General features: G+C 37.7%; 1 protein-coding gene across 2 annotated transcripts in view; it reads right to left on the reverse strand.

The window, feature by feature from the left end:
* Nucleotides 1-12505, reverse strand: part of RYR3 (ryanodine receptor 3) — a 563010-nt gene that overhangs the window by 304791 nt on the left and 245714 nt on the right. For both annotated transcript variants that reach the window (XM_064374821.1, XM_064374822.1), the window contains exons 11-12: nt 11151-11324; nt 7089-7210 (exon numbers count right to left, since the gene is read on the reverse strand). In XM_064374821.1, coding sequence (XP_064230891.1) covers nt 7089-7210; nt 11151-11324 — 296 coding nt within the window. The remainder of the gene's footprint in view (nt 1-7088; nt 7211-11150; nt 11325-12505) is intronic.

Genomic DNA, 12505 nt, shown 5'->3' on the forward strand with positions numbered 1-12505 from the left:
ATAGGTAAATATCAGAAACAACACAAAAATATGTATTTTTTGTTTTGTTCCTGTAACTGATTAAAAAAACAACTGCATAAAATAATTATAAAATTGTGTTGCTGAGCTTATAAATTATGAAGACGTAATATACGTGGCAAGATTATCACAAAGGAGTAGGCAAGAAGGAATGGAACAATGTTAATGCAAAGTTGCTTTATTTGTTAATTAGTATTAATTTCAAGTGGATTATTTCAAGTTAAATAAACATTAAATTCCCTAGAGCAACCACTAAGAAAATAACTCCTCAAAAAGTATTTTTAAAAACTCAAATTAATTAAAGTGTTACACTAGAGAATATCTATTTAACACAAAAAGGTAGTAAGAGAGGAACTGAGGACTAAAAAACAAATAAATAAAACAGACATAAGAAATAAATAGCAAAGTGGCAGACGTAAATCTAGTTATCTAAATAATTACATTAGATATAAATGGATTAAGCATACCAGTGAAAGAGAGAGACTGTCAGACTATTTTAAAAAATCAAATGTGTGTTGTCTACAAGGAACGCACTTTATATTCAAGGACACAAATAGGTTAAAAGAAGATAATATGCCACACAAACAAAAAGCATAATCTGCATGTAAGACACCTGGAAGGGCTCCACAAAATAGACTTAAGACAAAAATGTTCATAGGGAAAAAAGGAAAATAGTTAAAAATTATGAAAGGGCAAATTTATCAGAAATATATATCTATTATAAACATATAAGCACCTAAAATTAGAAACCAAAATATGTGAAGCAAAAAACTCATGGAATTGATATAGAAGATGACAATTCAACAGTAAAAGAAACATCAATACCCTATTTTCCACCAGTAATGTAAAAGCCCATATTAACCAAAGAAAAAACTATATGCTCATATCGATAGACCAAGAAAAAGCATTTGACAAAATCTAATGCTCACTCAAACAAAAGCTGTCAACAAACTAGGAATAGAAGAGAACTTCTTCTACCTGATAAGGACATTTACAAAAACCCTACAGTCAACATCACACTTAATGGCAAAAAACTGGTGTTACCCGCCCTGCCCCCAACCCCACAGGAACAAGACAAGAATATCTGTTCATATCACTTTTCTTCCACATTGTAGTGGATGTTCTAGCCAGTGCTATCATGCAAGAAAAGGAAATAAAGGACATCCCTATTGAAAAGAAAAAAAAAATAAAGTTCTTCTTATTCACAGATGACATAATCTTGTATATGGAAAATTCTAAAGAATTCACCTGCTCCCCAAAAAGCCCACTGATCTAATAAATAATTTAATTAGGTCAAGGACATAAGATTGATATTTTTAGAACTTAATTTCCATATGTCAGTATTTCTATATATTAGCAGCAAATAATCTGAAGTTAAATCAAGAAAATAATTCTATTTGTAGCAGCACCAAAAAGAATCAAATACATAGGAATATAATTCATAAAAGTGTAAGACTTATATAATAAAAACAACAATATCTTCCTGAAAAGAATAGAGAGACATTTTATATTTGTAGATTGGAAGACTTAATATTACAAGGATAACAGTCCTCCAAAACTGATCTCTATATTAAATATAATACCTATCAGAATTCCAGCAGGATGTTTTTGGACAAAAATTAATAAACTTACCGTAAAACATACATGGGAATACAAAGGATCCAGAAATACCAAAATAATTTTCATAAGAAGTACAATATTGGAGCATTCACTCTACATGATTTCAATACTTTCTATAAAGCTACATTAATTAAGACAGTGTTATTTTGAAATAATGACAGGCATATAGATCAATGTAACAGAATTAAGAGCCCAGAAACAAACTCTTACATTTACGAGCACTTGGTTTTTAACAAAGGTGCCAAGGTAACTTGATGGGGACGGTTGTCTTTCCAGAAAATTGTGCAGGGAAAAAATCTGATCTCCATATGGCCCACATGCAAAAATATTAATTTAAACCTTTACCTCATACTATGCACAGAAATATACTCAAAATGGATCACAGATTTAAATGTAAGTGCTAAAATTTTGAAACTTTCAGTAAAACAGAGGAGAAAATCATGATGATTTTCAGAAAGGTAAACTAATCAAACTCCACAGCTTCTGCACGGCAAAAGAAACAGTCACTAGAGTGAATCGGCAACCAACAGAATGGGAAAAAATTTTTGTAGCTTACCCATCTGACAAAGGGCTGATATCCAGAATTTACAAAGAACTAAAACAGATTTACAAGAAAAAAACAAACAAGCCCATTCAAAAGTGGGTGAAGGATATGAACAGATACTTTACAAAAGAAGACATACATGAGGCCAACAAACATATGAAAAAATGCTCATCATCACTGGTCATTAGAGAAATGCAAATCAAAACCACATTGAGATGCCATCTCATGCCAGTTAGAACGGCAATCATTAAAAAATCTGGAGACAACAGATGCTGGAGAGGATGTGGAGAAATAGGAATACTTTTACACTGTTGGTGGGAGTGTAAATTAGTTCAACCATTGTGGAAGACAGTGTGGCAATTCCTCAAAGACCTAGAAATAGAAATTCCATTTGACCCAGCAATCCCATTACTGGGTATATATCCAAAGGATTATCAATCATTCTGCTATAAGGACACATGCACACAAATGTTCATTGCAGCACTGTTTACAATAGCAAAGACCTGGAACCAACCCAAATGCCCATCGATAATAGACTGGACAGGGAAAATGTGGCACATATACACCATAGAATATTATGCAGCCATCAAAAACGATGAGTTTGTGTCCTTTGTAGGGACATGGATAAACCTGGAAACCATCATTCTCAGCAAACTGACACAAGAACACAAAATCAAACACCGCATGCTCTCACTCATAGGCAGGTGTTGAACAATGAGAACACATGGACACAGGGAGGGGAGCATCACACACTGGGGTCTGTTGGGGGGAAATAGGGGAGGGACAGTGTGGGGTGGGGAGTTGGGGAGAGATAGCATGGGGAGAAACGCCACATATAGGTGAAGGGGAGGAAGGTAGCAAATCACACTGCCACATATGCACCTATGCAACAATCTTGCATGTTCTTCACATGTACCCCAAAACCTAAAATGCAATAAAAAAAAAAGAAAAAAAAAAGAGTTCTTAGATAAGACACCAAAAACACAATCCAAAAATATGTTAAATTCAACTTAATAAAAAATCAACACTTTCATGCTTCAAAAGACATAATTTTAAAAAATGAGAAGAATAGCCGAAGAGAAGACCAGGAGAAAATATTTGCAAATAATAAATATGGCAAAAAAACTTGTATTCGAAAGATACAAAGAATTCTCAAACTTTAAGACAAATGACCAAATTTAACAAGGCAAAATACTTAATTATGTTTTACTAAAGAAAATACATGACTGGCTAGTAAGCATATGAAAAGATGTCCAGTATCATTATTCATCCTGGAAATTCAAACTAAATCCACCATGATAATACCACTTAGCTACTAGTATGGCTACAATAAAAAAGTCAGATAATAACAAATGTAGGAAAATATGTAAAGAAACAGAAACTTCACACATTTATGAGAGAAATGTAAAATGGTACATGCGCTTTGGAAAACAGATTTTCAGTTTCTCAAAAAGTTAAACATATCCAGTTGAATAAACAAAACATGGTATTTATACACGATCAAATATTATTCAACCTTAAAAAGGAATGAAATCCTGTCACATGTTACATCATGGACAAACCTGGAAGATATTTTGCTAAGTGCAATAAGCTAGACACGAAAGGACAAATAGTGTGTGCTTCCACTTATATGAGGTGCTGAGAATAATTACATTCATAGAAGCACAGAGTAAGTGGAAGCTATAAGGGGCTGAGGGAGAGGAGAATAGGGAGTTCTTGTTTAATAAATACAGAATTTCAGTTTGGGATGATAAAAAAATTGTGGAGATGGACAGTAGTGATGACACTGAACTTAAATATGGCTAAAATGATAAATATTATGTGATGTATATTTTACCACAGTAAAAACATATCAAAAAGTTATACAAATTTATATGACTCAGCAATTTCACTCCTAAGTATTTACCCGAGAGAAACAGACACCTACATCTGAAAACTTTTCCACTAATATCCATAGAAACATTATTCTTAGCAATCAAAATGGAAACTATCAACTGCTCATCAATTCACATATATCACATTTTCGTGATATATCACACGAAAATGTGATATATGTGAATTGATGAGCAGTTGATAAGTTTCCATATATCACGAAAATGTGATATATGTGCACTTCTATCTATATAGTTCTTTCGCTCTACACACACATATGAATACCCTTCAGCAATAAAAAAGTGAAGAAACAAATGAATACACTTCAAAAATGTAATGCTAAGTGAAAAGGCCAGATACAGAAGACAACATATTTTATGATTTATTAATTTAATGTATTAAATTGAGACAGAAAGCAGATTAGTGGTTGCCTAGGGCTGTGGGTGGCAACTAGAATAAACTGCAATGAGCATAGGAGGTATTTTTGGAGTGATGGAAATGTTCTAAAACTGAACTGCAGTAATATTTGTAAGGCTCTGCAAGTAAGTATATTAAAACTTACTGAATTGGCCAGGAATGGTGGCTCATGCCTACAATCCCAACATTTTGGGAGGCTGATATAGGAGGATCCTTTGTGCCCAGCAATTTGAGATCAGCCTGAGCAACATAATGAGACCCTGTCTCTACAAAAAATTTTAAAAATAGCCAGGTGTGGTGGTGTTTACGTGTGGTCACAGCTACTCAAGAGTCTAAGGTGACAGGATTGCTTGAATCTGGAAGGTGGAGAGGCTGCAGTGAGACCCCATCTCAAACAAAAAACAAAAAGTAAAATCTCATGGAATTGTACTTTTAAAAGGATGAATTTTGTAATATGTAAATTCTACTTCAATACAGACATTTAAAAATAATTTTCCCATTGTCAGGCATGTAACTCCCACTGACTTTTTAAAATAACAACTTTATTGAAATACAGTTCAAATATCATACAGTCACCTATTTAAAGGGTACAATTCAATGGTTCACTAGCTTTTGGAATATTCAGAGGTATGCAACCTTTGCCATGATCAGTTTTAGAACGTTTTCATTAGCTCTCCAAAAAGCTTTACACAGTAGCAGTCACGCTTCCTTTCCACCTAAGACATCCCAGCGCGAGGTAACTCTTTCTGCTTCTGCCTCTATAGATTAATTTATTCTGGACATTTTGACCACGTGAATGAAAAAAACATCCCAGGATAGCAGTTCTTAACTGAGGTTGATGTTAGAATCACCTAGGGAGCTTCAATAAAATATCTGCAGATTCTGATGCAATTGGTTTGAGATGTGGCCTGGGCATCAGGGTGTTAAAACCTCCCCAGATGAATCTAGCATGTGGCCACAGTTAAGATGTCTATTGTAGGGCAGTCGTGTTTAAACTTTAGCATGTATCAGCATTGCCTGGAGGGCCTATAACAATATGAGTTGCTGGATCTTATTCTCAGAGTATCTGACTAAGTAGGTTTGAGGTAAAACCTAAGAATCTGCATTTTCAACAAGTTTGCAAGTGATGCTGATGCTCTCGTACAGGGATGCGCTTTAAGAATCTGTGTGAGATGTCAGCACAGTGAAATGGAAGGAAGCTGAGCCCCAGTAGCTAGGCCACCCATTTTCCCTAAACCGCCAAACTTCTTTATATTATTACTTAAACAAGAAGTAAAGGTTTACTCTGCTATTGTGAACAGTGCCACAATAAATAAACGTGTGCATGTGTCTTTATAACAGAATGACTTATAATCCTTTGGGCATATACCCAGTAATGGGATTGCTGGGTCAAATGGTATTTCTATTTCTAGATCCTTGAGGAATCGCTACATTGTCTTCCTCAATGGCTGAACTAATTTACACTCCCACCAACAGTGTAAAAGTATTCCTATTTCTCCACATCTTCTCCAGCATCTGTTGTCTCCTGATTTTTTAATGATTGCCATTCTAACTGGCGTGAGATGGTTGGTTGAAGCTGGAAACCATCATTCTCAGCAAACTGACACAATAACAGAAAACCAAACACCACATGATCTCACTCATAAGTGGGTGAACAAGGAGAACACATGAACACAGGGAGGGGAACATAATACACCAGAGCTTGTCAGGAAGCGGGGGCCTAGGGGAGGGATAGCATTAGGAGAAATACCTAATGTAGATGATGGAGTGATGGATGCAGCAAACCACCATGGCACGTGTACACCTATGTAACAAACCTGCACATTCTGCACATGTACCCCAGAACTTTTTTTAAAAATTTTACTCTGAACTGCAACAGCAGCCTAGCCTATTTCCTAATACACATCCCTTGGATTGCAGTCTTTCAACAGGAAGAAAAGTAAAGATCTAAAAAAAGTTCTCGTTTCATGCAAATTTACACATGTAATTTATACCCCTTGGCTTTAGAGAGATTTTCCTACAAGAGAAGAATGATCTTGGAATACTGCACAGTTTACAACAGAATCAGTTTCTTATGATAATTGGTACAAATGATCCACAGAGTTCTGTTTTGGAAGCATTATTTAGATTGGAGGGATTGTGATCCAAGCAGGCAGTTTGGTTAATTTTCCCATTTAAGCCACAGCCACAGTTGGGTAACCCAAGGCTTCCAATGCAAACCACAGCAGCAATTCTGAATGATGTAGAAACCCTTTCTACCCAACGCTTGGGGAGTGTATCAGTTTCTCTTTGCTCTTTCTCTCTTTACACACAAATATAAAATGGACTCCAACTATGCACTCCAACTCTTTTCACTTAATTTTCATGCAAAGATCTTAGATAATCATCACTCCAATCTGAATAACTAATGGGGCCTGGGCATTTGTTGGGCAGTGAAGCTAGTAGGAGTTCACCTATGTAGGAAATACGTTTCAGTCCCAAGCTCTTGATGGTAAAACTCTTTGCTGGTATATTATTGTTTCCCAAGAACACTCACAGGATCAAAAGGAGGTGGTGGTGGTGTTCAAAGACCACGGTGTAAAACTTACTAGGTAGAGGAGGAAAGGAGCTGACATACCTGACAAACTGACTGAATAAGGCTGTAGTGTTCCGGATGATCCGAGCAGCCTGGGACTCTTCACGCTGGCATCTCTGCAGTGTTAATCCATCATCCATGTGGCCTTCCTGGTGGAGTATGACCTACCCACAGGGCAAGGGACAGCAGCTCTAGGTTACAATTATTCTACATATGGGCAGTCAACATTTCCTGCAGTATTTCCCTCATCCCTCTTATGCCTTTCTCCAACTAAGCTCCATTGGGTCCATTTTGAGAATGGGACATTAGCAAAGTTATTTTACCCATATGCCCTATTAGCGACATGTGAACTATTCCTTGGACATGGTGCTTTGATGAAAATGAAATTTTATGTGCCACCATGGTATGAGTTATGACATACTCCTTGGGCCTATGTGGTCAATTTGAAAGGGTGATAACATACCTCAGAACAGATTATTCTCTTAAAATGAACATGGAATCTTACCCTTGGAAATGGGAAAAGTCACTGTGTTCAAAGCCTTTTTCTCCAGAGACGAACTGAAGAAAAAGGCAGTCAATTTAAGGCAAAACTCTGTACTGGGATCAGGCTTGGGTTACTGGACTGAAGGCCAACTACACAGAAATAGTTAACTGTAGGGCTGGAGAAAGCAGCTCAAGGTGGTAGCTCGCTTCTCTTAGAGGCTAGAGAGTAAATTTGAAAGCATAGGCTCTGATATCAGCAGACCTTTGTCTATTCCTGCTACGCCACTTACCAGCTGTGTGATCTTAGGCAAGTTACTTAACCCCCATTTACTTTGGATTTCACTATCTGCACATAGGCTTATCTTAGACGGTTGCTTGGAGGATTTGATGATTTACATATAGTCATTTGGCATGGTACCTAGACTCTAATAGGTGTTCAACGAGTGTTTGTTTTAAGGGATAGCATATTACTGATCGTAGATCAGTAATCTGGAAGCTAAGCATATCTACTTTTCACTAACGACATCATGACACAATTTTTTTGGGAGGAGCTACTAGCTTTTTGTGTGGAGGTCAGTGGCTTTTCCCTCATAATGGTCAAGTATGTGAAGATGTTAAGTGAGATAGTTTGATCCTGATTCAAGTTCCCTGGCATGGTTTCCGCTTAATGGAAGTGAGCAGACAGAAAACGTGTAGATTTGGAAAGTCTGTATGTCAACACAGACAAAATGTGTGGCTCCAGAAAATGTCTTTAGAATAAAGATTGTTGGTCTCTCTCATTTTTAGCATAAAGAAACAACTTATTTTCCTTTCCATGTGAAAAATCTCTTCCTTGCTTTTTATTATTTTGAAGGCACTCCCTAATATGATGAATTCATGCACGAAGTAGAATACAAGCTTGTTCATTTTTGAAGCAAGACTGCATCTCATCTATATACTGCAGTGTAAGCATGAGCAAAGCATACTCTTACCATTGAAATCACTAACCGTTAGAAAGTATTACTTTGTCAGAACTTCCCAGCAACTGGTTAGCAATGTCGCATTTGGGTTTAGCAACATATTGCCACTATGTTTACTTTGGCCTGGGTCCCAGATTTCTGGTCCTTAAAGACCAAAATTCTTAGGGTTTGCTTGTTCAGATAAAACATTTAAACTAGCCAGTTGAACGAGAAAGTAATGAGAACTGAGGGGAAATGCAATTGTTAGAATGTTGTTACTATGAACGCTATCGATCTCAGTAGCCCAGTTCCTAAGGTCCTTTTTCTCTCGGAGAAATCTCACAACCCAAGAGCAGAGAGAAGCAGCCTAAGATTGGAATAGGAAAGAGGATGCTTTACAGTGGGTACTCATCAGGTGTTTCATTGTCTTTGTGCTCCATTGGGTTTTCTTGGTTACTGCTTTGTTCATTTCATAAAAAACAACACAGATTTGTACAATCTTTGTATTTTTGGAGAGGGCACTTAACATGCTTCTTAGGAAATGAAGCAGTGTAGCTCTGTCAAGGGCTGAGCACCATCACAACATCTGGAAAGGGTTTATAAAAGCACCAAATTCACATATACATTCTAACAGTTAAATGAATTTACGGGCTATGGTCCTAGAATAGAAAAGCAAAGGCATGGACAGGAACAATAAGTCAACAATGCAAACTGAGATCTCTCCACATTTAGAGTCCTTGGAGTGTAGAGCTGACCACCCAGAGTTATAGGCAACATCCATAAATTCCATGTTTCTTTAAATGCTTCCATTGCCTTACTAGGTTTGAGAATTGTGAGGCTCTAGATGATATTATTATGCTCTATAGAGGATTTAATTTTCTTCTGACAGGCTGGTAAGAATGGAAGATGGGTTCTTGGCATTTATTTTTGATTTCCTTATATTCCCAGCATGTAGCCCTCATTCCCAGGGTGTAGCTCTTCTAAAGATCAACTGAAAGCCTACTGTGTTTCACAGGGCCATTCCTACTTGGTATACCCTGAACCCTGACTTGTATCTCCCTAGCACTGTCATAATGTCAACATATCTGCTTTGTTCTTCATCATTACAGCACTTTTCTGTTTGCTATTTTGGCTTCACATCCCATCCATGGTCAGCTTAGGATTTTAGAGGAAACTGCATGTAGAATTTCAGGCTACCGTTTTTGTAGTTTTCTCTCTTCTAGACTCATGGCCCCTGAGTCCTAGAAGCCTTGGCAGACCCTATGTCTAATCTGTCTCTTTAGCACAATTGAGCTAATGCAAGATCCCATTCCCTGTTTCTGCAAATCAGCAAATGTGCTGAGGGGAAAAACAAAGATGAAGGTGGGCTCACCTTAGTGCACTTATGTTCTATGTGAAATATTTCATGCTTACGTTTTGAGTCACTTGCTTGTTGAAACATCCTTTTTTGAGATGGAGTTTCTCTCTTGTTACCCAGGCTGGAGTGCAATGGCACGATCTCAGCTCAGCGCAACCTCCTCCTCCTGGGTTCAAGCAATTCTCCTGCCTCAGCCTCCCAAATAGGTGGGACTACAAGTGCGCACCACCATGCCCAGCTTATTTTTGTATTTTTAGTAGAGACGGGGTTTCATCATGTTGACCAGGATGGTCTCGATCTCTTGACCTTGTGATCCACCTGCCTTGGCCTCCCAAAGTGCTGGGATTATAGGCATGAGCCACCATGCCCAGCCTCTCTTTGCAGTTGTTTTCAGAGGAAGGGTTGGTCTCATACAAGCCAGATTATGCAGCCTCTTATTTACTCTATATTCTATCCCCTCTTCATCATTTCATTTCCCCTTTTCTGGATATTTTTCTAGTCTGTGTTGCCTTACACAAAATTAAGATATCGCCTTATGTTTGTTCTCAATATCCTTTCTTACCATAACCTGTATTCTGGAAGACTTTTCATCATGATACCTTAGGCTGCTATACCTCAGCACAGTGCCTCCTAGCACCTTAGTCTGGGACTAGATGACTAGTCAAACCCATATTTTATAAGGGTTTTTCAGGAATAAAATCATCACATCCTTGGCATCCATTATCTGGTTCCCACCAAAAGCAACATTGTTATGGCAATTGACTTTCTGGTAAAAATATTCTGTATGTATCCAAAGATAGTTTTTCTCACTGGAGCAGGCTGTGATATACCACTCAAATAAGATACAACCTCTGTGGATACAGTGTCATCCCACAACATCTCTTCTTTCTGCCAGTGGGTTCCTGTTGGCTTGTTATTATGCAATCTGCATTTTCTGTGTAGAGATCTATTTAGTCTCTACATTATGAAAACTGCACAATAGCTCAATTCTTCACTGCAATGAAGGGAGCAATGATGTGGATAATCCCAAGACAGCAAATCACCAAAAGTCATTTAGATCAGGTTTTAGAGTGCATTAAACACATGCCACCTCATCCTCAAAGGTTTGCTGTGTATTTGTTTTTTTCCTCCATTGAATATGGGGTCAAAGTATCCAAATTAGGCTGAAGCATTGGAGAAACTGTGTACAATCTATCACTAAATAACTCTTCTGAATAGTAGGAAGTAAAACACAATCATGTCCACCTGATTCTCAGAACCACTTCTATTGCCTAGTTGCTTCCAATGTGGGGTAAAGCAATTGTAGATAGACTTTCTGACTCTCACCTTTCTTTTTAGAGGCCCCAGGCGGGAAGTTTTGACATCTTGTGCTTTGTAGGTCACCCAGAGACCACTGGCTATATGCTGCACAAAGCAGACAGAATCTCCATACTTGATTTCTGGAACTCCCATGCCTTCTATATCTCGTTTGTGACTGGAATCTAATTTCTCCTTGATTTCCTAATTCATACACAAAAAGAAACAAACATAGGCATATCTGATTAAATAGAAACTTAATATACAAATCACCTAGATAGAATTTGTAAGCGAGGCAACTGATCACCAAAATAATCGTGATGTGACTGTTCAAGCCAGGATTTCAGAAAGACTTGCTTCCCTTATCTCTTGTTAATTGTAAAATCAATGGCTTTCAAGTTCTGGTTACTTTGGTGATTATTTAAATCCATGGGAAAAGGAGGCACCTAGAAGGCTCTCTTCTCTGTTCTGATTTTGTGTAATTCTTCACTATATTTTCTACTTTCCTCATCCTGATTTTTAGACCTAAATAAGTAACCTTTCATTAGCCAATTAACTTATTTCCAGCAAGTGTCAGCTTCCGTAATTGTAATGGTTATCTGTCATAAACGCACTGACTCAGGGGCTTTAATCATATCTACTGATTTCATATACAAATTTCTTATAAAAATCTGCAGAGAAAAATGATCCTTTGAGTAGGCAGGGTTTACTACTGTGCCTTAAGCTAGTGTAGTAATTTGTACATCAGTCTCTTAGGGCCTCTTCAGTGGCGTGTTGTAGTCAAGCAGTTTCATTCTTCAGTTGTCAGTTTCACTACCTATTCTCCAGTGTGGAAACAGGACTTCCTGTGCATCAGGTAACAACTCAGTGACAACCTGACGTACCTGTCTGATGTATGGTAACTTCTTCCCCTCCTCACCAGTCAGGGCCTCCATGGTTCTATTCTTAACGGTTCTACCCTATTTCTATTTCTTTTCTACATCTTGCATTAAATTGCTCATTCGTAAAAGCCATTAAGTAGGCAGCAATTTGAACTTTTACAGAATAAAAAACGGCATTCCCTGTTTGCAAAAACCTCATTCTTCTGTTTTTTTTTTTTGAGCCAGGATTTCAATCTGTCACCCAGGCTGAAGTGGGTTGGCTTACTGCAACCTCTGCCCCCAGGCTCAAGTGATCCTCCCATGTTACCCTCCCAAGAAGCTAGGACTACAGGAGCAGGCCACCACACCTGGCTGGTTAATCTTTTTTTTTTTTTCAGAGACAAGTTTTCCCCATGTTGCCAAGGCTGATCTTGAACTCCTGAGCTCAAGTACTCCACCCACCTTGGCCTCCAACATTCTTACGTCATTCTTAGTAGTGGAACAAACAGCAGTACGTGTATTGAG

The sequence above is a fragment of the Aotus nancymaae genome, unplaced genomic scaffold, assembly GCF_030222135.1.
Source record: "Aotus nancymaae isolate 86718 unplaced genomic scaffold, 86718_ANA_hifiasm-v0.15.2.pri h1tg000011l, whole genome shotgun sequence".
NCBI classification, from domain to species: domain Eukaryota; kingdom Metazoa; phylum Chordata; class Mammalia; order Primates; family Aotidae; genus Aotus; species Aotus nancymaae.